This window comes from Hyla sarda, chromosome 4 (assembly GCF_029499605.1).
Source record: "Hyla sarda isolate aHylSar1 chromosome 4, aHylSar1.hap1, whole genome shotgun sequence".
Lineage (NCBI taxonomy): Eukaryota > Metazoa > Chordata > Amphibia > Anura > Hylidae > Hyla > Hyla sarda.
The window spans coordinates 162,884,531-162,911,385 of record NC_079192.1 but is presented as its reverse complement, the minus strand read 5'-3'; the positions used below and the strand labels follow the sequence as shown (position 1 = coordinate 162,911,385).

The 26,855-nt window shown below is 42.9% G+C and overlaps 1 protein-coding gene across 3 annotated transcripts in view; it reads left to right on the top strand.

The window, feature by feature from the left end:
• The first annotated feature begins 8,414 nt into the window (after window positions 1-8,414).
• LOC130366933 (speedy protein 1-A-like) overlaps window positions 8,415-26,855 on the top strand; it is a 31,248-nt gene continuing 12,807 nt past the window's right edge. For 2 of the 3 annotated variants that reach the window (XM_056569290.1, XM_056569288.1), the window contains exon 1: window positions 8,415-8,481. In XM_056569290.1, coding sequence (XP_056425265.1) covers window positions 8,439-8,481 — 43 coding nt within the window. In that variant the 5' untranslated portion in view covers window positions 8,415-8,438. Of the gene's footprint in view, window positions 8,482-23,288; window positions 23,328-26,855 lie in introns of those variants that run through there. The other variant, XM_056569289.1, reaches the window with a different exon arrangement.

Here is a 26,855-nt window from a genome sequence, read left to right as displayed (position 1 = left end):
TATAGGGAAATTTAATTTTTTATAATGAAATTTTCATACATTTTTTTAACAGGGACCAATTTATGTGGGCGGGCAGGGAACTAAAAATGTAGCCAACAATAATAAAAATGTAGAAAGGGGTCATGTAAATAATATATATTTTTTATAATTCTTTATTTTTTATTAGCAATGTATTTTAATAATGTGTTTAATAAAGTGTGTTTCACTTTTTTTCCTCTATTTTTTAATTTTTTTTAGGTAGTACTACTACTCCCAGCATGGAACAGACTGTTCCATGATGGGAGTAGTAGTACCTGTACTAATAGACATATCGCCCCGGGTGTCACTCCTGACACCTGATGCAATCGTCCTATCTAGGGATGAGCAAATCGTATCTGATGAATCTGAATTTGTTACGAATTTCAGGAAACGAATGCAAATAACGCCACGATTCGATTGCACAAATCGCTTAATTAAACTCCATTTAGTGCGGTCCAGGCTCCAGCCCATCTAAGATGGCAGCTCCACATGTCAGGAAATGGGGCAAGAAATGCTGGGAAGGCGGGAACAAGGGTAGGCGGGATGACCCTGAATCACATGCAGCATGCAGCCTATCAGCCGCCAGCCACCCCTGTGATGCCACAGCCCTATATAATCAGCAGCCATCTTGCGGCCACTCACATTAGCTTTCTATTGCTGAGAGAGAGGGACAGAGAGCAGTGTGTATTGCACAGAAAAGCATTTTTACAGCAGTGATTTCCCTTAAGCCCATATCCAGCCTAGAAGCACTGATAGGGAAGGGAGAGAGATAGAGAGAGAAAGGGCAATTGTGGGTGTATTACAGCAGCGATTCGCCTCAAGCCCAAAGCCACAATCACCTGTTATTAGTGCATAATACTGGATGAGTAGCAGAGCGTATTGTCCTCTGTTAAGTCTAACCTGTGTGTACATCTAAGTGGTGTACCATTTTGTTCCTGTTAAAGGCTTAAGGGCCTAGTTACTGTGAAAGGCCAGCCAAAAGTACACACCTTTTACTGTTCTAGACAAATACGGTTTTAAGCGTTCTGGAGTGCATTGTACTCCCCTCATAAGGGCATACCATCTATGTACACCTAAGTGGTGTACCATTTTGTTACTGTTAAAGTCTTAAGGGCCTAGTTACTGTGAAAGGCATGCCGAAAGCACACACGTGCTAGTATTGTAGACAAATAATGTTTTAAGTGTACTGGAGCACAATGTACTCCCGTCATAAGTGCATACCACATACGTACATCTAAGTGGTGTACCATTTTGTTCCTCTTAAAGTCTTAAGGTCCTAGTTACTGTGAAAGGCCAGGCAAAAGTACACACCTGCTGGTATTGTAGACAAATACTGTTTTAAGCATACTGGAGCATATTGTGTTCCCCTCATAAGTGTATACCACGTGCGTACATCTAAGTGGTGTACCATTGTATTCCTGTTATAGTCCTAAGGGCCTAGTTACTGCGAAAGGCCAGCCAAAAGTACACACCTGCTGGTGTTGTAGACAAATACGGTTTTAAGCGTAGTGGAGCGCATTGTACTCCCCTTATCAGTGCAAACAACGTACATACATCTGCGGTGAAAGGCCGGCCAAAAGTACACACCTGCTAGTGTTGGAGACAAATACTGGTTTAAGCGTACTGGAGAGAACTGTACTCCCCTTATAAGTGCATACCACATCCCACGTGGTCAGTTGGCCGATGCCTATCTGCGCCATCATCCATCATCTCGCAGATCTGACTCGGGGGGCCCCTGTGCTCACCTTCCACTGCCATGGCTGCTGGGGAGGGGTAGGGTAGCAGGAGCAGTACCGGCTCCATCAGCAGCAGCCTGAGTCTACAGTCGCTTTCTTCACCCGCATAGTGAAGCAACTCATAAGCAACAGGTAGACCTGGAGCAGGACCTGAACCAGCAGGTGGTGGCATACCTTGACATGACCATGCCAACACACCTTTAAGATCCGCTCGACTTCTGGGCAGCCAAACTTGATTTTTGGCCGCAACTAGCAGAGTTTTCCCTGGAAAAGCTGTCCTGCACGGCCAGTAATGTGCCATCAGAGCGGGTGTTTAGTGCGGCAGGGGGCCATAGTCACACCAAGGAGAACTCATCTGCCCAGGAAAAATAAGAGACTAACCTTTGTGAAGATGAATCAGGCATGGATCAGCCAGGATTTCCACCCACCAATGCCTGATGCATCAAAGTAGATTGACCATGGTGCCACACCAACACTTCACAAATATGGATAGTGCTAAACATATTTAACCCCTTAAGAACCCGTGGTTCTTCAATTTTTGCACTTTCATTTTTTCCTCCTTACCTTGAAAAAATTGTAATTCTTTAAATTTTGCACCTAAAAATCAATATGATTGCTTATTTTTTGCACCACCAATTCTACTTTGTAATTACATCAGTCATTTTACCCCAAAATCACGTAAAAAAAAATTATTGTGCAACAAAATTGAAGAAAAAAATACCATTTTGTAACTTTTGGAGGCTTTAGTTTCTACGTAGTACATTTTCTCTAAGTCCCTACGATTAAAATGACACCCTACTTATATAGGTTTGATATTGTCGTACTTCTGGAAAAAATCATAACTACATGCCGGAAACTTTATACATTTAAAATAGTCATCTTCTGACCCGTATAACTTTTTTCTTTTTCCGCGTACGGAGTGGTATGAGGACTCATTCTTTGCGCCGTGATACACTATACACTATTTTGGACTTTGGATTTTTTTTGTGCATATGCATTGACCGTGCGGTTTAATTAACTAAATGTATTTTTATAATTCGGACATTTCCGCATGCAGCAATACCACATATGTTTATTTTTATTTTTATTGACAGTTTTTTTTTTTAAATGGGAAAATGAGGGTGATTCTAACTCTTATTAGGGAAGGGGTTAAATGATCTTTATTAACTTTTTTTTTTTCACTTTTTTTTGCAATGTTATAACCCCCATAGGGGGATATAGCACTGCACACACTGATCTTTTACATTGTTCATTGTTATCCCTTAGGATAACATTGATCAATGATTCTGCCTTTTGACTGCCCATGCCTGGATCTCAGGCACTGAGCAGTCATTCATTTTAGACACGGCGATCAACTTTGAATACTGCGTCTAAAGGGTTAATAGCACACGGCAATGTGATCAGTGCTGCGCACTATTAGCCACGGGTTCTGGCCGTTGTTAGAGGCTATGACGTGGCCCCGCTTTGTAAAATGGGAGCTGACTCAGGGCGTACAGGTACACCCTGGGTCCTTAAGTGGTTAAGGTGCTGCTCTCCAGTTACAGATGTTCCTCCGCATCAGACCAAAAGTAAGTATTGATGATATGCATTAGCTTAGAAGGGAACAACGTATGGTCCATTGTAACCAGTGGGGGTAAAAACTTCCCCTGTAAGGCCCTACTCTTCCATAAATTCCCTTCTTGGCAAGTGTTACTCACTTAAAAAAGGACAGCTCCACACAGGAACCTCTCCCTTTTCCCACCTACAAACACTGCCATTTACCAGGGTTTTTAGGTGGAAATAGGGAGAGTTTCCTGTGTGGAGCCGCCCTTATTTAAGTGAGTAACACTTGCCAAGAAGGGAATTAATAGGGCGAGAGTAGGGCCTTACAGGGGAATTTGTTTGCTTCCACCTTTTAGAGGTCTTTGCATCACATCAATACTGTAGGTGGCACATGGTGTTTTTTACGTAATGCATATCCTCAATACTAACACTAGCACACTAACACTTTTACAAAAGAGACCTTTTTCTTCTGCCTACCTGCCTCAGATACTATTCTGATCCTGTCACCTTCCTGATGCCACACATCTGATGCCAAGTTCTCCCTTTTTCACCCACCTTCATCACCAGGTACTGGTATTGCTTTCAGGACTTCTGATGCTGCTGATGCCACCTCCAGGTTGTCTCATTCTGCCACCATATGTTCTCCTCATGCTGATGCCAGCTCCAGACTGTCTTATACTGCCACCATATGTTCTCCTCATGCTTATGCCAGCTCCAGGCTGTCTCATTCTGTCACCATATGTTCTTCACTTGCTGATGCCAGCTCCAGGCTGTCTCATTCTTCCACCATATATTCTCCTCATGTTGCTGCTAGCTCCAGGCTGTCTCATTCTGCCACTATATGGTCTCCTTCTGTTGCCGCCACCTCCAGGCTGTTTCATTCAGCCACTATATGGTCTCCTCATGCTGCCGCCAACTCCAAACTGTGTCATTCAGCCACTATATGGTCTCTTCTTGCTGCCGCCAACTCCAGGCTGTGTCATTCAGCCACTATATGGTCTCCTCATGCTGCCGTCACCTCCAGGCTGTGTCATTCAGCTACTATATGTCTCCTCATGCTACCGCCAACTCCAGGCTGTGTCATTCAGCCACTATATGGTCTCCTCATGCTGTTGCCACCTCCAGGCTGTGTCATTCAGCTACTATATGGTCTCCTCAGGCTGCTACCACCTTCACACTGTGTCATTCAGTCACTGTATGGTCTCCTCATTGCTGATGCCCCCTCCAGTATGTGTCATTCAGCCAATATATGGTCTGCTCATGCTGCCACCACCTCCACACTGTGTCATTCAGCCACTATATGGTCTCCTCAAAAAATTTGCTAAATTGCGGTTTCATTTCAATTTCCCCACACAAATAGTATTTTTTTTGATTGCACCATACATTTGATGGTAACATGAGTGATGTCATTAAAAAGGACGACTGGTCGTGAAAAAAACAAGCCCTCATACTTGTCTGTGGATGAAAATATAAAATAGTTTTGATTTTTAGAAGGCAAGGAGGAAAAAAAGACAATGTAAAAATAAAATTTGCTGAGTCCTTAAAGGGGTACTCCGTCCCTAGACATCTTATCCCCTATCCAAAGAATACGGGATAGGATGTCTGATCACGGGGGTCCCACCCCAGGGGACCCAAGGATCTTGTCTGCAGCACCCCGCTGTCATTACTGCACAGAGCAAACTTGCTCTGTGCATAATGTCGGGCAATACAGGGGACAGAGCATCGTGACGTCATAGCTCCGCCCCTCACGATGTCATGGCCCACCCCCTCAATGCAAGTCTATGGGAAGGGGCGTGACGGACGTCACGCCCAACTTTGATCGCGGCATCTAAAGGGTTAATGCCAGGCACCGGCCCGTTCGGCAATGCCCAGCATTAACCGTGGGTCCTGGCTGCTGATAGCAACTAGGACCCACTGGGTATGATGTGTGCTCAGCTTGTGAGCATGCTTCAATCATCGGTAATAGGACCAGGGCATACAGATACACCCTCGGTCCTTAAGCACCAAAGACCGAGGGCGTAACAGTATGTCCTTGGTCCTTAAGGTGTTAAAATGAATTAGTTAGGAAATGGGTAGCCAGTAAGGGGATTGACAGAGGGTAGAGGCAGAAGAGGAGCAAGATGAGGGGTGGATGAGGTTAAAGAGGTTACACTATATTCAGGGAGCTGGTTGGTGACAAAAGGGTGTCATATTTGGTGATTTGATGAGAGGGCCCATGGGTAGGAGATATGTCCCCAGCAGTATGGTGAAACAGGGACAGGGATAATGTGGGACATGATTAACAACATTTGGGAAGGAAGGTTTTGACATATGGAAAAACTAATGCAGTAGGAGAGAGAGGAGTGGGTAAAAGGGGATACATAGATTAAAAGATTCTTACATGGTGTTGTGGTTTGTCAGAGAGGTTGAGGACTAGAGAGGTTACAATGATGGTCAAACTAAACAATATTAAATTGGGTAATGTAAGGTTTAAAAATTGGGTAATGTAAGGTTTAAAAGAACATTTTGTAGACATTTGGATTTGGATTAGTTACATTCAGTTCCTTTCAGGGTCTATTCTGACTATGAATTTTATTTTTTTCAATCTCATTTTGACTAACACCATTTAAACTGACAGCATTAGATGACCAGTGCTATTCAATATATAGTGATTATGCCAGCTAATCTGTAATGCCAGGTGAGAAATTAGGGTGGGGAAAACATGAAAGAAAATGGGTGAAGACAGAATGGGTGGAGACAGAAAGTAAGGAAAAGAATGTAAACAATTTGGGTTCAATGCTTTAAAGAAAGAGCAATACATGTACTCACACTTATCATTAATACAATCAGATATTGGCAGTATATGGAACTGTGAATGCTGGGAAGATTAGAAGAGTAGTGGCAGGGGTTCCAAAGGAGCCAGATCATACATGTGGGTGAAGGAGAAGTGTCAATTTTTCATGATAATTGAATAATTTTACAGTCTGGTTTTAATTCTGCTGTCTCACTTTAACTAATACCACATAGATAAACAGCACAAGATGACCACTGCTATTCAATTTATAGTGTGCCAGCTACTCAGTAATGCCAGGTGGGAAACATGAAAGCAAATTGGTGAAGGCAGACAGAAGAGATAGAAAGTGAGGAAAATAATTTAATTAGCTTAAATACACTGAACCCAAACTTTTCATGTGGTGCATACTGAGATACCATCTCTGACCACTATCAGTTCTCTATCAACTACTCTACAAACACAAACGGCAAACTCCCTTCTCTGAAGACCAGATCCTGGTATTAGGCTAGGTTCAGACTACGGAATTTCCAACAGAAATTCAGTCGTAAAATTTCCGTCAGAAATTCCACTTGCCAAAATGTCTAGTGTAGTGAATGGTTTTCCGTTCACAAATTCACACTTCGGAATTTGTGAAGCGGAAAATCCGCTTAGTAAATTAGAAATTTCCGCCTGAAGAAAGGCGGTGCTCTTTCTTCAGGCGTAATTCCTCGCGGAACACATTGCAGTCTATGGGAGACTGCAGTGTCCTTGCGGTCCTAGCGCCGACTTATTCAGTCGGCGCAGGCGGAACTCAGAATCTCCGGGCGGAAATTTTCTGCCCGGAGATTCCGTAGTCTGAACCTAGCCTAAGGATTAAATGGCAAAAACTCTCTGCTGAGCAAAGTTGTTAACATGAAGACTAAGGATCCGTTCAAATGGCACAATTTCTGCTTGCGGAATTCCGCCTCAAATTAAAACCCATAGACTTCTATGGGATTCTGCACTCCCATTCACATTTCTTAATTTCCACTTGCAGAATTCCTCAAGCAGGAATTCAGAAGTGTGAATGGTAGTGTGGAATCCCATAGAAGTCTGTTGGCTTTAATTTGAGGCGGAATTCCGCAAGCGGAAAATCTGCCATGTGAATAGACCCTAACTACTGAAACAGTTTTAAGCAGATAAGCAAAAAATAATATTTCCATAATACAGCAAAGCAATCATCATAAATAGTTAATATGTGTTATTTGTAAACAGCTCCAAAATAAAATAATAAAACGTATTTGCGTAGTCATAATGAGGGAGATATCATTCCGTAATTAACCTAAAGAGCAATATATATTAAGCAGTCTGTCAAAATTTTCTTTAAAATCATCTACTTTCTCCAGTTTTACTATAAAAGTATTAAATAACACAAAGATCAATAAATAAAATGCAGGGTTTGGCAATAGCTACTATCTAATGAGTGTATTTTATCACCATCAATAAAACCCTGTTGTTCCCTTTAGCCCTTTGCCTTTGGTTCTTTAAAAGACTGAACAAGATATTGAAAAGGTTATTCTTTTATCTGATGACACATGTTCCTACTGGGAAAGATAGCTTGTTGTTAGATTTGAAAACTGCAGAAAATACTGTTTGGCCTTCAACAAAATAGATAAATCTTTTGCTAGCTTTTGAAGAAAACAATAAATTACTGGGATACTCTTGATAAGCAAGAATTTCAGCATTTACAATTTACTGACGGACAGATACTGTTGACAACCAAATTGATAATTTTGTCTTTAGCCTTAATCTATGTATGATTGCTTATATAGCACCAAAATATCCCATAGCACTGATCAGACATTGTCATAACTCACTTTAGTCTCTGCCTCCAGTGGGGCTCTTAATCCTCATTTCCTTTTCACAAATACATATATACTTGGAACAATTTTTTAGGAGACAAGGAACCAATATGAATGTTTTAGATTATGGCAACAAAGCATTGTACTTGGAGAAAATCAACGAGACAAAGAGAAATAAATTCCAGCCATGATTCATAACAGAACTTGTAGTAACTACTGCATATATATGCCTTTATAACATTAAAAAAAGCCATGCCAACTCTCCTCAGATGTCTATTGTTTGCCTCTTGTACTGCATTAGCAATATATGGTATGCATGTATGGTGAACACATCCATAGCATCCTATTGCCAAAGGAAAGCCAAAAGTGTGTTTTTTTATTTAAAAAGTATACAGTACTTTGGAGTTTAAGTTTATTTGTTGTATGGAACTGTTCAGCAGGCTGTCCAGTAAAAAAGTTTATCATGTAACAAATATTTTTATACAGTGGGAGCCTAGGTGGAAATGTTAACATTCATCAAAGGTATACATTAGACTTTGGACACCTCCGATGGACACTACAAGACTCTGTGTGAAAAGGTCCAACCAGCAAGGTGTGTCAAATAAAGTTACCGTATTTCTATACATTGCAGAATGTTCCTATCTGATAGTGATAGCCTAGTTTAGATCAAGTCAAAGGCAATTAAGAACATTGAAATTGAACACTTAAAAATAATAAATATTATGTCTTATAGGACATCACAAACCAGTGTTTTTTAAATCTTTTTTTACAAGTTTATTTAAGATACTGTTGGAATCTGAACTTAAATCTAAACTGATCACATAGGTTGCAATATCCTGTGCTTCAGCTGCCTGAAGTATATGGCAATGAGTATATACACTTACAGGTCCATTTTTTAGATGCACCATGCTAGTACCGTGTTGGACCCCTTCAGAACTGTCTTTGTAGCATACTTTCTACAAGGTGTTCGAAACGTTCCTTAGAGATTTTTGGTTTACATGGACATGATGGCATCATGCAGTTGCTACAGATTTGCTGGCTGCACATTGATTAAGAAAATCTCCAGTTCTACTGCATTCCAAAGTTGATCTATTGGATTGAGATCTGGTGACTGTGGAGGCCATTGTGGTACAGTGAACTCATTGTCATCGTCAAGGAACCAGTTTGAGATGATGTGAGCTTTGTGATATTGTTACGCCGAGCGCTCCGGGTCCCTGCTCCTCCCCGGAGCGCTCGCGGCATTCCCCTCTCTGCAGCACCCCGGTCAGACCCACTGACCGGGAGCGCTGCACTGACACTGCCGACGGGGATGCGATTCGCTCGCGGATCGCATCCCAATCCACTTACTTGTCCCGGTCCCCGGCTGTCACGTCCTGGCGCGCGCGGCTCCGCTCCTTAGGGCGCGTGCGCGCCAGCTCTCTAAGATTTAAAGGGCCAGTGCACCAATGATTGGTGCCTGGCCCAATCAGTCTAATTAGCTCCCACCTGCTTCACGCCTATAATACCTCTCTTCCCCTTCCCTGCATTGCCGGATCTTGTTGCCTTGTGCCAGTGAAAGCGTTTTGTGTATCTCCCAAGCCTGTGTTCCAGACCTTCTGCTGTTGCCCCTGACTATGACCCTTGCTGCCTGCCCTGACCTTCTGCTACGTCCGACCTTGCTCTTGCCTTGTCCTTCTGTACCGCGCCTGTCTCAGCAGTCAGAGAGGTTGAGCCGTTACTGGTGGATACGACCTGGTTGCTACCGCCACTGCAAGACCATCCCGCTTTGCGGCGGGCTCTGGTGAATACCAGTAGTAACTTAGAACCGGTCTACCGGTACGGTCCACGCCAATCCCTCTCTGACACAGAGGATCCACCTCCAGCCTGCCGAATCCTAACAGATATGGTGGAATATCCTGCTGCCTCAGTTTCCTGTGGCTGACAGGAGTGGCACCCAGTGTGGCACCCGGTGTGGTCTCCTGCTACTGTAGCCCATCTGCTCCAGGGTTAGACATGTTGTGCACTTAAAGATGGTATTCTGCATACCTTGGTTGTAACCAGTGGTTATTTAAATTACTGTTGCCTTTCTCTCATCTTAAACCAGTCTGCCCATTCCCCTACAACATCAGCAAGGAATTTTGGCTCACACAGTTGACACTCTCTGGATATTTTCTCTTTTTCTGACCATTCTTTGTAAACCCTAGAGATGGTTGTGTGTGTAAAATCCCAGTAGATCGGCAGTTTCTGATTGGCTGATTAGCTAATAGTGTTAACAAGCAATTAAACGGTGTACCTAATAAAGTGACCAGTGAGTGAATATAACACACTGCATAAAAAGATGGAAATAAGAAAGGTACAGCGTGTTATATGACATAAGTCAAAGTGTATGAGTGTATAGGTAGCTATGAATGCTAGAGGATACTCTGTCAGAGAAATTCAGCTAAAAACATTTCTATTTATAAATCTCTTATCTTCAGGCAAAATGATTGGGATGTTTAAGGTCAGTGGGGGAAATGTATCATTATTTGTGTATGGTAGAAGCATTTTACCCCTTTTCCCGAATTCTAAATTATGTGCAGAAGCGCTAAATTTATCAATCAAGTGCAATGAGCTTCATAAATTGCGGGTAAATATAGTAATCTCCTAAATCCACTCTTTGGAAAATAGAATCAATGATTTAGAGCATCTTGCTACGTTAAGTCCAAGATGGCTTATACTTGCGCAAAAAAAACAGCTTTTGGTGTAAAAAAAATGTATGTAGTTAATAAATCCATGTGTACTATAGATGTCACTCCAAGGTACCCTGATTCAGCCACATCTGGAGGACATGCTGGAGGACCAAAACGTGCGCAAAAAAATTGCGCAAAAAAAGGGCTTGCGCAAAATTTTGCGCAAAAAAATACACACAAAGCAGGGGTAAAATCTTTCATACATGTCCCCTAGTGTCCTCATTGTGCATCTCTATAAATGTTTTGTTCACCTAACAGGGCCAAATGCTAAATATTCACAACCTGTCTTTCCAGGGTAAATGAGATAGATAAGATTGATAGAGGCAGAACAAATATCACATACACAGTATACCTGGCATACAAGCTGTATGTACCTGCTGAATTGCTCTAGGTTGTATGATGATTATCTACTGTATGTATACCACAGCATGTATTTATAGATTTATGCTCTATGATACCTGTGATACATAAACTGAAGAAATTAGACTTCTTGCTTAAACCTAGCATTTTCTTCTATATTGTTTTCTAATTGAGAAATAGTTGCTGTTGTTATATCTTCTAAGATTATATCATCAATAATATAACATTGTGGGCATACAATTTCTTGTTATAACTGTCAAGTTGGACAGAAAATGATCTACAGTTCTCATAGACCTTAATATGAGGATTATGGGGAAACAGCCACTCCTGTCTAGCTTATAAGGATATAGTCCAAATAGTCCAAATTTAGTAACAGTTAACCTTACTTGAGTTGCCATTTTAAATGTTCACAGTTCCAGGGTTTTTAGAAAACTTGGTAATGTGCTCACCTACAAATATGCCACTCCCCCAGCATCCCCACTGGGAGCCTGCATTAATTGTTCCTGGGGGCCTGCAATAAATGTACATTGATGCCAAAGGCTAAGGAGCAACATGTGACCAATGCATCATTCATCTGATAAAACACTATGTAAATGTTAACTTTTATATGTATAAGTGATGGTTTAGTGCAAACTTTTTTTTCTACAACATTTTCTCATTCTTTAATTACATTTTTACTCTCCCTAGGGACTTTACTATGCAGCTCATATGTTATTTATCACCTTAAAAGGGTACTCCGGTGGAATTTTTTTTTTTTTTTAATTCAACTGATGTAAAAAAAATAAAATAAACAGATTTTTAAATTACTGCTATTAAGAAATCTTAATCCTTCCAGTACTTATCAGCTGCTGAATACTACAGAGGAAATTCTTTTCTTTTTGGATTTCTTTTCTGTTCTCTCTGCTGACACCTCTGTCCATTCTAGGAACTGTCCAAAACAGCATATGTTTGCTATGGGGATTTTCTCCAGCTCTGGACAGTTCCTGACATGGACAGAGGTGTCAGCAGAGAGCACTGTGGACAGACAGAAAATAAATCCAAAAAGAAAAGACTTTCCTCTGTAGTATACAGCCGCTAATAAGTACTGGAAGGATTACGATTTTTTAATAGAAGTAGTTTACAAATATGTTTTACTTTCTGGTGCCAGTTGATTTAAAAAAAAAAAAAAAGTTTCCACTGGAGTACCTCTTTAAGGACGCAGGGCATACATGTACGCACTGAAATCAGGGTACTTAAAGGGGTACTCCACCTCTAGACATCTTATCCCCTATCCAAAGGGATAAGATGTCTGATTGCAGGGGTCCCACAGCTGGGAACCCCCGCAATCTCTCCTGCAGCACCCCTGTTCCTCAGCTGTACAGTGCGAGGATAGCTCTGTGGCTGATGACAGGCGATGCAGGGGATGAAGTATTGTGGCCGCCCCACCCCCTCCCATAGACTTTCATTGAGGGGGCGGGGTGTGACATCACGAGGGGGCAGGGTAGTGACATCACGATACTCCGTCCACTGCATCGCCTATCATCAGCTACAGAGTGATCCTCACTGTGTGCAGCTGAGGAACAGGGGTGCTGCAGAAGAGATCGCGGGGGTCCCCGGCGGTGGGACCCCTGAGATCAGACATCTTATGCCCTATGCTTTGGATAGGGGATAAGATGTCTAAGGGCGGAGTACCCCTTTATGGACTCAGGGCACACATGTATGCCCTGAGTCCCATTACCGGAGGTTTAAAACGCTCTCACGAGCGGATAACGCTTCAAACCCTGTGGTCCCGATCAATATCAGCAGCCAGGATCCAGGGTTAATACTGAGCAATCGGGACGATGCCTGGCATTAAATCTTTAGATGCCATGATCAAAGTTGATTGTACGTCTAAAGGGAAAGTAAAACTATCCTGGCCGCTAAGCAGAGCTGATCGGGACTATCGCGAAAGAATCGCGATGTCCCAATCAGCTTACTGGATGACAGGAGGGTCCTCACCTGCCTCCTTGTTGTCCAATTGGTGATCTATTGCTCCAAGCCTGTCAAAGCCAAGTCAAATGATTGCATGGTATAGCCCCCTGTGGAGGCTAAAAAAAAAAAAAAAAAAGTTAAAATTGTTTAAAAAAAGAAGAAAATAAATGTGAATAACGCCCCCCCCCCCAACAACAGTTTGAATCGCCCCCCATTTCCTATCTTTTAAATAAAATAATGTAATTAAAAAAAAATCATATGTGGTACCACTGCATGTGAAAATGTCCTGACTATTAAATAAGGTTAGCCAAATCACACAGTCGATGGTGTACATGTAAAACAATACCAAAGTCCAAAATTATGCATTTTTGGTCACTTCATATACCATAAAAATATTAATAAAAAGCTATCACAATGTCCCATCAAAACATTGTACCAATAAAAGCTACAGACCACGACACAAAAAAATTTGCTCTCATATAGCCCCGTACGCGGAAAAATAAAAAAGTTAAAAGGGTCAGAAGATGAAATTTTTCAGCATACTAACTTTGGTGCATCTAGTTATAATTTTTTTTAAAGTAGTAAAATAAATAAAACCTACATAAATTGGGTATACCTGTAATTGTATGGACCTACAGAATAAATATAAGGTGTCATTTTTACCAAAAAGTGCACTGTGTAGAAAGGGAAGTCATAAAAAGTTGCAAAATGGAGTTGTCTTTTTCATTTCACCCCACAAATATTTTTTTTTTCGTTTCACCGCAGATTATGTTATGAAATAAATATAATAAGTAAATAAGTAATGTCATTACAAAGTACAATTGGTGACGCAAAAAAACAAGTCCTTATATGGGTCTGAAGGTACAAAATTGAATGCATTATGACTTTTAGAAAGTGAGGATGAAAAAAACTTATTTGTGAAACATGCAATAATCTGAGGCCTAACAGTGGCATACATCACCTATAGGATATAATGGCATCTGATTACCAGATATGTCAAGATAAAGCTTACAATGTATCCATTAAATCGGTCACATATTAATCTATGGGCAATTGATACCACTGTCTGTTGCAGCTTCTATTTAAAGTTTGTGTCAGGAGCTTTTTACTGCTTTTTATTGCACATTATGACACCAGACAAAGAAAAATCTAAAAACTAAGAGCTAAAATCCAATAAATAATATCTCTGGTTTATATGTGTTTATTTCATTTTATTTATTTAATATACAATAAAAGTCTTTTCATTTTTGTAATACAACTGAGAAATAGATTCAGCATTTTCTTGCTCGTGTGACTGTAATATCTGAGCTAGTAGTAAATTCTAAGAGGTCTTGCCCTCTGACTTCCTCCTGACATCAGGTACAGTAACACATCATAATTTGCAGACAGATGACTATGTGTGGCATGAAGAATGAATTCAATTACTTATCTTACTTAGGGTCTATCCATTGTTTCGGCTCACAGTTTGTAAAGCATAGCTGATTTACAGCCTGCCAAAAGCCGCTGATTGAAAATCAGATTTCAATGCGGCTATCCATTCCCTATTCCCATGCAAGGCAGAACATAAATAATAGCTCATAGTGTATTTTACGAGTCTTTCGTGGACTTTAGCCTGCAATGTAATCATGGAATTGTAGGGACAACGTTTCCAGCTAGGCATGCATGAGTAGAGAAAGGACAGAATACAGCAGTGTATTGATGGTTTATCATTACATGGACATTTCCATCAATTAAATATCACCTCATAGACTTAAAGGGGTATTCCAGGAAAAAACTTTTTTTTTATATATATCAACTGGCTCCAGAAAGTTATACAGATTTGTAAATTACTTCTATTAAAAAAATCTTAATCCTTTCTATAATTATCAGCTGCTGAAGTTGAGTTGTAGTTTTTCTGTCTGGCAACAGTGCTCTCTGCTGACATCTCTGCTTGTCTCAGGAACTGCACAGAGAAGAATAGGTTTGCTATGGGGATTTGCTTCTAAACTGGGTGGTTCCCGAGACCGGTGTCATCAGAGAGCACTTAGACAAAAAAGAACAACTCAAGTTCAGAAGCTCATAAGTACTGAAAGGATGAAGATTTTTTTTTTATAGAAGTAATTTACAAATCTGTTTAACTTTCTGGAGCCAGTTGATATATGAAAAAAATGTTTTTTCCTGGATAACCCCTTTAAAGCCCAACTGTGCAACTTATAACCATTGCAAGAGAGACACCTTATATTCTTCTGACAGTAACTGACAATAACAGATTTGTGATAGAGTGGTTGAGTCATAAAAGCATAAAATTATAAAAATGTCTAAAAAATGTAAACTATACCTTGTACCAGGGAAAAGGTACGTGACTGCAGTGTGGCTGTGAATAATGCTTTTCATATGTAATCTCTTCATTTTATGCATGATGTGCATTGTTATTCACTTAGTATTTCTATTTAACCCCTTCAGGACCAAGCCCATTTTGGCGTTAAGGACCAGAGCGTTTTTTGCACATCTGACCACTGTCACTTTAAACATTAATAACTCTGGAATGCTTTTAGTTATCATTCTGATTCCGAGATTGTTTTTTCGTGACATATTCTACTTTAACATGGTAGTAAATTTTTGTGGTAACTTGCATCCTTTCCTTGTGAAAAATCCTAAAATTTGATGAAAAATTTGAAAATTTTGCATTTTTCTAACTTTGAAGCTCTCTGCTTGTAAGGAAAATGTATATTACAAATAAAAAAAAATTTTATTCACATATACAATATGTCTACTTTATGTTTGCATCATAAAAGTGACGAGTTTTTACTTTTGGAAGACACCAGAGGGCTTCAAAGTTCAGCAGCAATTTTCCAATTTTTCACAAAATTTTCAAACTCACTATTTTTCAGGGACCAGTTCAGGTTTGAAGTGGATTTGAAGGGTCTTCTTATTAGAAATACCCCACAAAAGACCCCATTATAAAAACTGCACCCCCCAAAGTATTCAAAATGACATTCAGTCATCATTTTAACCCTTTAGGTGTTTCACAGGAATAGAAGCAAAGTGAAGGAGAAAATTCACAATCTTCATTTTTTACACTCGCATGTTCTTGTAGACCCAATTTTTAAATTTTTACAAGGGGTAAAAGGAGAAAATGTATACTTATATTTGTAGCCCAATTTCTCTCGAGTAAGCACATACCTCATATGTCTATGTAAAGTGTTCGGCGGGCGCAGTAGAGGGCTCAGAAGGGAAAGAGCGACAAGGGGATTTTGGAGAGTACGTTTTTCTGAAATGGTTTTTGGGGGCATGTTGCATTTAGGAAGCCCTTATGGTGCCAGAACAGCAAAAAACCCTCACATGGCATACCATTTTGGAAACTAGACCCCTTGAGGTACGTAACAAGGAATAAAGTGAGCCTTAATACCCCACAGGTGTTTCACGACTTTTGCATATGTAAAAAAAAATATTTTTTTTTCACTAAAATGTGTGTTTCCCCCCAAATTTCACATTTTTCCAAGGGTTAATAGCAGGAAATACCCCCCAATATTTGTAACCCCTTCTCTTCTGAGTATGGAGGTACCCCATAAGTTGACCTGAAGTGCACTATGGGTGAACTACAATGCTCAGAAGAGAAGGAGTCATATTTGGCTTTTTGAGAGCAAATTTTGCTCGGGGGGCATGTCGCATTTAGGAAGCCCCTATGGTGCCAGAACAGCAAAAAATACCCACATGGCATACCATTTTGGAAACTAGACCCCTTGAGGAATGTAATAAGGAATAAAGTGAGCCTTATTACCCCACAGGTGTTTCATGACTTTTGCATATGTAAAAAAAAAAATAATAATTTCCACTAAAATGTGTGTTTCCCCCCTAATTTCACCTTTTTGCAAGGGTTAATAGCAGAAAATACTCCCCAAAATTTGTAACCCCATCTCTTCTGAGTATGTAGGTACCCCATAAGTTGACCTGAAGTGCACTATGGGCGAACTACAATGCTCAGAAGAGAAGGAGTCATATTTGGCTTTTTGAGAGCAAATTTTGCTCGGGGAGCATGTCGCATTTAGGAAGCCCCTAAGGTGCCAGAACAGCAAAAAAAAAAACACATGGCATACCATTTTGGAAACTAGACCCCTTGAGGAACGTAACAAGGGGTACAGTGAGCATTTACCCCCCACTGGTGTCTGACAGATCTTTGGAACAGTGGGCTGTACAAGTTTTCATTTTCATGGACCACTGTTCCAAAGATCCGTCAGACACCTGTGGGGTGTAAATTCTCACTGCACCCCTCATTACATTCCGTGAGGGGTGTCGTTTCCGAAATGGGGTCACATGTGGGGTTTTGTTTTTTTTGCGTTTGTCAAAACCGCTGTAACAATCAGCCACCCCTGTGCAAATCACCTCAAATGTACATGGTGCACTCTCCCTTCTGGGCCGTGTTGTGCGCCCCCAGAGCACTTTGCGCTCACATATGGGGTATCTCTGTAGTCGGGAGAAATTGCATTACAAATTTTGGGGGGCTTTTTTCCCTTTTACCTCTTGTGAAAATTTAAAGTATAGGGCAACATCAGCATGTTAGTGTAAAAAATAAAAAATGTTTACACTAACATTCTGGTGTAGACCCCAACATTTCCTTTTCATGAAGGGTTAAAGAAGAAAAAGCCCCCCACACCTTGTAACGCAATTTCTCCCGAGTACAGCGATACCCCATATGTCGCCCTAAACTGTTGCCCTGAAATACGACAGGGCTCCAAAGTGAGAGCGCCATGTGCATTTGAGGCCTAAATTAGGGATTTGCATAGGGGTGGACATAGGGGTATTCTACGCCAGTGATTCCCAAACAGGGTGCCTCCAGCTGTTGCAAAACTCCCAGCATGCCTGGACAGTCAACGGCTGTCCGACAATACTGGGAGTTGTTGTTTTTCAACACCTGGAGTCTCTGCTTTGGAAACAGTGGTGTACCGGACGTTCTTATTGGGGGAGGGGGGCTGTGTAGGGGTATGTGTATATGTAGTGTTTTTAACTTTTTATTTTATTTTGTGTTAGTGTAGTGTAGTGTTTTTAGGGTACAGTCACATGGGCGGGGGATTACAGCGAGTTTCCCAGCGCAAAATTTGCTGCATCTCAAGATGCGAGAAACCCACTGTAAAAGCCTCGCCCATGTGAATGTACCCTGTACATTCACGGGGGTGGCGGGGCGGGGGGGGCTTGCATCAGCTGTTGCAAAACCACAACTCCCAGCATGCATGGTCTGTTAGTGCATGCTGGGAGTCATAGTTTTGCAACAGCTGGAGGCACACAGGTTAGGAAACACTGAGTTAGAAACAGACAATGTTTCCCAACCAGTGTGTCTCCAGTTGTTGCAAAACTACAACTCCCAGCATGCCCAGACAGCTGAAGGGCATGCTGGGAGTTGTAGTATGGCAACATCTGAAGGGCCAGATGTTGCTGAACTAAAACTCCCAGCATGCCTGGACAGTCAGTGCATACTGGGAGTTGTAGTTTTGCAACAGCTGGAAGAGCACAGATTGGAGACCATTATACAATGGTCTCCAAACTGGGGCCCTCCAGATGTTGCAAAACTACAACTCCCAGCATGCATGGTCTTTAGTGCATGCTGGGAGTTATAGTTTTGCAACAGCTGGAGGCACACAGGTTAGGAAACACTGAGTTAGAAACAATGTTTCCCAACCAGTGTGTCTCCAGCTGTTGCAAAACTACAACTCCCAGCATGCCCAGACAGCTGAAGGGCATGCTGGGAGTTGTAGTTTGGCAACATCTGAAGGGCCAGATGTTGCTTAACTAAAACTCCCAGCATGCCTGGACAGTCAGTGCATGCTGGGAGTTGTAGTTTTGCAACAGCTGGAAGAGCACAGATTGGAGACCATTATACAATGGTCTCCAAACTGAGGCCCTCCAGATGTTGCAAAACTACAACTCCCAGCATGCCCAGACAGCCAAAGGCTGTCTAGGCATGCTGGGAGTTGTAGTTTTCAGACTCCTAGAAGCAGCAGTGAAGATCTTCACTGCTGCTTCTGAGGACCATATACTCACCCGTCGCTGCTCGTCCACGTGGCCGGTCCCGCGCTGCTCCTCGGTCCCGCCGCTGGATCAGGTAAGTCCGCCGGTCCCCACGTGTTCCCCCCGAATGCCGCAGGTCCCCGCAGCCATCGTCCCCCGTTCTGCCCGACTTCCAGGGGCGGGCAGTGCGGGGGATCTGAACTTTCACCCCAGATCACTGTGATTGGTCCACAGGGACCAATCACAGTGATCGCTGACCAGGACCATCAATTGATGGTCCTGGGGGTGAAGCAGAAGTTGTCCCCTGCTGGAAACAGCGGGACTTCTGCCAGTTAACCCGTGCGATGCTGCGCATCGCCGGGTTAACTGCATGTCATTTATAAACGCCGGGATGCGCGAACGCACTGCACAACCCGGCGTTTATATATGACATTCTGCGGGAAGGGGTTAATTATCTATATTTATGTAAAATAACTAAAGTTTACTTTACTACATATATGTGCCAGCTAGTGGTAATATCTACTAGTTTGCTTAGCCCCTTAAAGGAAATCTGTCACCAGTGTCAACTGCACTAACCTGTTGGTACCGACAGTTTGTGCAAGTGACACTGATGACAACAGTACTCACCTTGTCCCGTTCCATGCAGGGGATCTCTGGTAATCTCCTCTGTTAACTCCGCTCCGGGCACCCTGCTTGGGGCACGGGCGGAGCTTGCTGACGTCACTGTTGCTGTTCTCTCACAGCGGGACCCAGCAGGGAGCAGCAGTGGTAATGTCACTAAGCTCTACCCATGCCCCAAACCGCTGCTGCTCCCTGCTGGGTCTCACAGCAGGGGTGACATCAGTAAGCTCCGCCCATGCCCCAAGCAGGGTGCCCGGAGCGGAGCTAACGGAGAAGATTACTGAAGATTCCCCGCCAAAGAACGGGACAAGGTGAGTACCGCTGTCATCAGTGTCACCTACACTATCTGTTGGTACTGACAGGTTAGTGCAGGTTACACTGGTGACAGATTTCCTTTAAAGATGCAGCATGCCTTAACCGTTTCAGGACACTCATTTTAGCCTTGAGGATACAGCCAATTTTCATTTTTACATTTCTGTTTTTTCCTCCTCGCCTTTTTGATCACTTATGTCCGCATTAGTGGCGGGTCTCCGGCAGCTGTTATAAACAGCCATCTTGGCCCGATCACCATGTTTGGAGATGCAGTGATCTCAGAACCCTAAGGTATTTTGTTCTTATGCCACTTTTAAAAAAGTTTAAAAAAAATTCTAATACAACATTTAGAGATGAGTGAACTTTTCAAGAATTCGATTCGGCCGATTCGCCGAATTTTCCGAAAAAGTTTGTTTCAACCCAAATTTTTTTGCGGCTATTTCTAGCCTACAGACAGCCTCAATAGGGATATAGAACACTTTGCTGTGTTTAAAAAATGCATATGGAGTCTGCTGGGGTAGTGAAATAATACTGTTATTCAGAATAACATGCAAATTACCGGCATCACTTTTAGAATCACAGCTGCACAGCAGTACAATGACAGAGCCTGGTGGTGGCATCAGTGTGAGGAGACTATATATGGCTGAATGACACAGTGTGGAGGTGTTGGCAGAATGAGGAGACCATATAGTGGCTGAATGGCACAGCGTGGAGGTGTTGGCAGCATGAGGAGACCATATAGTGGCTGAATGGCACAGCATGGAGGTGTTGGCAGCATGAGGAGACCATATAGTGGCTGAATGACATAGCATGGAGGTGTTGGCAGCATGAGGAGACCATATAGTGGCTGAATGGCACAGTGTGGAGGTGTTGGCAGCATGAGGACACCATATAGTGGCTGAATGACAAAGCGTGGAGGTGTTGGCAGCATGAGGACACAATATAGTGGCTGAATGACACAGCGTGGAGGTGTTGGCAACATGAGGAGACCATATAGTGGCTGAATGGCACAGCGTGGAGGTGTTGGCAGCATGAGGACACTATATAGTGGCTAAATGACACAGCTTGGATGAGGCTGGAGCATGAGGACACCATATAGTGGTTGAATGACACAGCGTGGAGGTGTTGGCAGCATGAGGACACAATATAGTGGCTGAATGACACAGCGTGGAGGTGTTGGCAACATGAGGAGACCATATAGTGGCTGAATGGCACAGCGTGGAGGTGTTGGCAGCATGAGGACACTATATAGTGGCTGAATGACACAGCTTGGATGAGGCTGGAGCATGAGGACACCATATAGTGGTTGAATGACACAGCGTGGAGGTGTTGGCAACATGAGGAGACCATATAGTGGCTGAATGGCACAGCGTGGAGGTGTTTGCAGCATGAGGACACTATATAGTTGCTGAATGACACAGCGTGGAGGTGTTGGCAGCATGAGTAGGCACTAGGCCTTCACAATCCCTAAGATTAAAAGATACATTTAGAAATTTAAACCGAAGATTTTGGATAGCGGGTTCTACCTATGATAAAATTTAAATTTCCCAGACCTAGGCCCAGCAGCGGCATCAGTAAACCATATATTGCCTGAATGACACAACCTGGAGTTGGCTAATGCATGAGTACACACCAGGGCTTCACAATACCTAAGAAAAAACACACCAATTTTAGAAATGTTTGAAGAAGATTTTGGATAACTGGTGCTACCTATGAGAAAATTTGAAATTCCCAGACCCAGGCCCAGCAGCGGCATCAGTAAACCATATATTGCCTGAATGACACAGCCTGGTGTTGGCTAATGCATGAGTACACACCAGGGCTTCACAATCCCTAAGAAAAAACACAACAATTTTTGAAAATTTTGAAGAAGATTTTGGATAGCGGGTGCTACCTATGAGAAAATTTGAAATTCCCAGACCCAGGCCCAGCAGCGGCATCAGTAAACCATATATTGCCGGAATGACACAGCCTGGAGTTGGCTGATGCTGAGTACACACCAGGGCTTCACAATCCCCCCTCAAAAAAACACAACAATTTTAGAAATGTATTAAAAAGATTTTGGATAGTGGGTGCTACCTATGAGAAAATTTGAAATTCCCAGACGCAGGCCCAGGAGCGGCATCAGTAAACTATATATTGCCTGAATGACACAGCCTGGAGTTGCCAGCAGCATGAGTAGGCACTAGGCCTTCACAAGCCCTAAGATTAAAAGATGAATTTAGATATTTAAACCGAAGATTTTGCATAGCGGGTGCTACCTATGATAAAATTTGAATTTCCCAGACCCAGGCCCAGCAGCATCATCAGTAAACCATATATTGCCTGAATGACACAGCCTGGAGTTGGCTGATGCATGAGTACACACCAAGGCTTCACAATCTCCCCCAAAAAACAGAACAATTTTAGAAATTTTTGAAAAAGATTTTGGATAGCCGGTGCTACCTATGAGTAGTGATGAGCGGCATAGGCCATATTCGAATTCACGATATTTCACGAATATATGAACGAATATTCGTCATATATTCGCGAAATTCACATACTTGTTATATTTGTTTTTTGTTTTGTTTTCACGCATATGCTAAAATATATGCACATATTCGCGAATATTGAGCCCTCCCTTCTTTAATGGTATAGGGAACTATGACTAGTGCATTAACATTAGTGCATTTTTTGCCTAGCAAAAACAATTGGCCCATTGTGGTCTATGGGGGTCTCACGGCATGTAAAACAGTAAGATAAGCACGATTGTCTCGGCAGCACAGTGGAATGGGAGACCACCACTGGTTTGAGTCCTGGGGCGGGACAGCGTGTTACAGTGTTGTGGTTAAACTTAACTTTTCTGGAAAAGCTGCTGAGTTGCCCATAGCAACCAATCAGATTGCTTCCTTCATTTTTCAGAGGCCTTTTCAAAAATGTAAGAAGCAATCTGATTGGTTGCTATGGGCAACTGCACAACTCTTCCTCTACACTGGTTTTGATGAATCTCCCCCATAGAGGGAGATTTATCAAAACCTGTCACCTGTCCAGAGGAAAAGTTTCTGAGTTGGCCATTGCAAAAATGAAAGAAGCGATCTGATTGGTTGCTATGGGCAACTCAGAAACTTTTCCTCTGGACAGGTTTTGATAAATCTCCCTCTATGGGGGAGATTCATCAAAACCAGTGTAGAGGAAGAGTTGTGCAGTTGCCCATAGCAACCAATCAGATTGCTTCTTTCATTTTTGAAAAGGCCTCTGAAAAATGAAGGAAGCAATTTGGTTGCTATGGGCAACTCAGAAACTTTTCCAGGAAAAGCTGCTGAGTTGCCCATATCAACCAATCAGATCGCTTCTTTCATTTTGCAGAGGCCTTGTGAAAAATGAAAGAAGCAATATGATTGGTTGCTATGGGCAACTCAGCAGCTTTTCCAGGAAAGTAAAGTTAAACCACAACACTGTAACACTCTGTCCCACCCTGGGACTTGAACCAGTGGTGGCCTCCCATACGACTGTGCTGCTGAGACGGGTCTGCTTATCTTACTGTTTTACATGCTGTGAGATCCCCATAGACCCCAATGGGCCTATTAATTTCAATGAGCAAAAAATCACAGAGTTAATGCACTAGTCATAGATCCCTATACAATTAAAGAAGGGAGGGCTCAATATTCGCGAATATGCGCATATGTGCATATGCGCATACATTTTCGCATATGCGGGGAAAAAAACAAACAAAAAAACACGAATATTCATAATTACGAATATATAGTGCTATATTCGCAATACTTGCGAATTCGCGAATATGCGATATTCACAATTAAAATTCGAATTGTGAATATTCGCAAGCAACACTACTCACCTCCCCTCGGTGGGAAGAAAGGATGAGTGGGTCCAAACCATCTATGCTGCAGGGACCGTCCGGTGGGGAGGGTTAGGGTCGTCAAGGCAACGTCACTAGAGCAGGGCCAGGCCCGGAGCGGAGAAGAGGGCACCCCCCGGTGAAGATGGACAGCTGACTAACTCTCCCCACCGGATGGTCCCTGCAGCACAGATGGCCCGAACCAGCTCACCCTTCCTTCCCACCGAGGGGAGGTGAGTAGAAAACTAAACAGGGTGGGGCGGGTCTGGATGATGACGAAGGCCGAGGTGGTCTTCAACCTGCGGACCTCCAGATGTTTCAAAACTACAACTCCCAGCATGCCCAGATACAGGACAGGCAAACCAAGCAATTGCTTGGGGCCCTGAGCTGGCTGGGGGGCCCCGAGCACAGCCAGTGCTTGCCAGTCCTGTAGCGACAGGGCAATTCCCCCCATCACCAGGGCCGGATTAACAATCGTGCTCTTGGAGTTTTAGCTCCGGGCCCCAGAGCTTTGGAGTTCTTCTCACCTCACCACAATCATGCTCCCCCCACCCCCGCTGCACATATGTGTATGTCTATGTGTACATATGTGTATGTCTATGTACTGTGTATGTGTTACTACTGTTGATGACTATATGTAAAGTGCATGTGTGTATCTATACCAGTGTTTCCCAACCAGGGTGACTCCAGTTGTTGCAAAACTACAACTCCCAGCATGCCTGGACAGCCAAAGGCTGTCTGGACATGCTGGGAGTTGTAGTTTTGCAACCTCTGTAGGCATCCTGGTTGGGAAACACTGATCTATTCTATCTGTGTGTGTATGATGCATGTATAGTATCTAATGTGTACAGTGTGTGTGTGTGTGTGTGTATGAAGCATGTATAGTATGTAATGTGGACAGTATGTGTGTGTATGAAGCATGTACAGTATGTAATGTGTACAGTATGTGTGTATGATGCATGTACAGTATGTAATGTGTACAGTATGTGTGTGTATGATGCACGTATAGTATGTATGAGTACAGTGTGTGTATGATGCATGTATAGTATCTAATGTGTACAGTATGTGTGTGTATGATGCATGCACAGTATGTAATGTGTACACTGTTTGTATATAATGCATGTACAGTATGTAATGTGTACAGTGTGTTGTGTGTATGATGCATGTACAGTATGTAATGTGTACAGTATGTTGTGTGTATGAAGCATGCATGTACAGTATGTAATGTGTACAGTATGTGTGTATGAAGCATGCATGTACAGTATGTAATGTGTACAGTATGTGTGTATGAAGCATGCATGTACAGTATGTAATGTGTACAGTATGTTGTGTGTATGAAGCATGCATGTACAGTATGTAATGTGTACAGTATGTGTGTATGAAGCATGCATGTACAGTATGTAATGTGTACAGTATGTGTGTATGAAGCATGCATGTACAGTATGTAATGTGTACAGTATGTGTGTGTGTATGATGCATGTATAGTATGTATGTGTACAGTGTGTGTGTATGATGCATGTACAGTATGTAATGTGTACAGTGTGTGTGTATGATGCATGTATAGTATCTAATGTGTACAGTATGTGTGTGTCTAAGAAGCATGCATGTACAGTATGTAATGTGTACAGTGTGTGTGTATGAAGCATGTACAGTATCTAATGTGTACAGTATGTGTGTGTATGAAGCATGTACAGTATGTAATGTGTGCAGTATGTGTGTGTATGATGCATGTACAGTATGTAATGTGTAAAGTGTGTTGTGTGTATGGTGCATGTACATTATGTATTGTGTACAGTATGTTGTGTGTATGATGCATGTATAGTATGTAATGTGTACAGTATGTGTGTGTGTATGATGCATGTACAGTATGTAATGTGTACAGTGTGTGTGTGTATGAAGCATGCATGTACATTATGTGTGTGTATGAAGCTTGCATGTACAGTATGTAATGTGTACAGTATGTTGTGTATATATGAAGCATGCATGTACAGTATGTAATGTGTATTGTGTGTGTATATAATGCATGCAGTGGCGGATCCAGGGGGGGAAACAGGGCAATTGCCCTGTCCCGTGCGTGCGCCCATTGGAAAGCAATGCGGAGGAGCGGAGCAGTGTACAGGACATGCGCTGGCCAGCATGGTAAGTGACCAGCGGCACATCAGCTTCAGTGCTCCGACCACCGCTCCTCCAGTCCCAGGACCTACTGCTATGGTGGCCGGGCCAGAGGAGCAGTGGTCGGAGCACTGAGGTAGGGCAGTACACAGGCCTACAGCCTACAGCTATACACTGTATGGTTGGAGGCTGTATGTCTGTGGGGGAACATACTACACCTAATGTGGGGGGACTATACTGCACCTAATGTGGGGGAACTATAGCCTAATGTGGGGAGAACTATACTGCACCTAATGTGGGGGAACAATACTGCACCTAATGTGGTGGAACTATACTGCACCTAATGTGGGGGGAACTATACTGCACCTAATGTGGGGGAGCTATACTGCACCTAATGTGGGGGGGAACTATACTGCACCTAATGTGGGGGAACTATAGCCTAATGTAGGGAGAACTATACTGCCCCTAATGTGGGGGGACTATACTGCACCTAATGTGGGGGAACTATAGCCTAATGTGGGGAGAACTATACTGCACCTAATGTGGGGACTATACTGCAAGCCTAATATACTGCAAGCCTAATGTGGGGAGAACTCTGTTGCACCTAATGTGGGGGGAACTCTGCTGTACCTAATGTGGGGGGGGGGGGGGAACTGTGCCGCACCTAATGTGGGGGGAACTGTGCAGCACTTAAAGTGGGGAGAACTGTGCCGCACCTAACGTGGGGGGAACTGTGCTGCACCTAATGTGCGGGCCTCGTATCAACGTTCGCTCACGTCGCGCTCCCAGCATTCAAGGGCCGGCGATACTACGTCCTGACGCCGGCCCTAGAGCGTGACGTGCGTGAACATCAAGGTGGGGGGGGGGGGGGGGCTCCATGTCCATTTTCCTTGGGACCCCAAATTCCTTCAAACAGCCCTGCCCAGATAGCCGATGGCTGTCCGGGCATGCTGGGAGTTGTAGTTTTGCAACATCTGGAGGTCTGCAGGTTGAAGACCACTGGATTGAAAGGTGGTGATGAAGAGGGGGGGTGGGATGATGACAGGGGGATGATGACAGGCGGTGATGATGAGGCGGGGGTGTGGG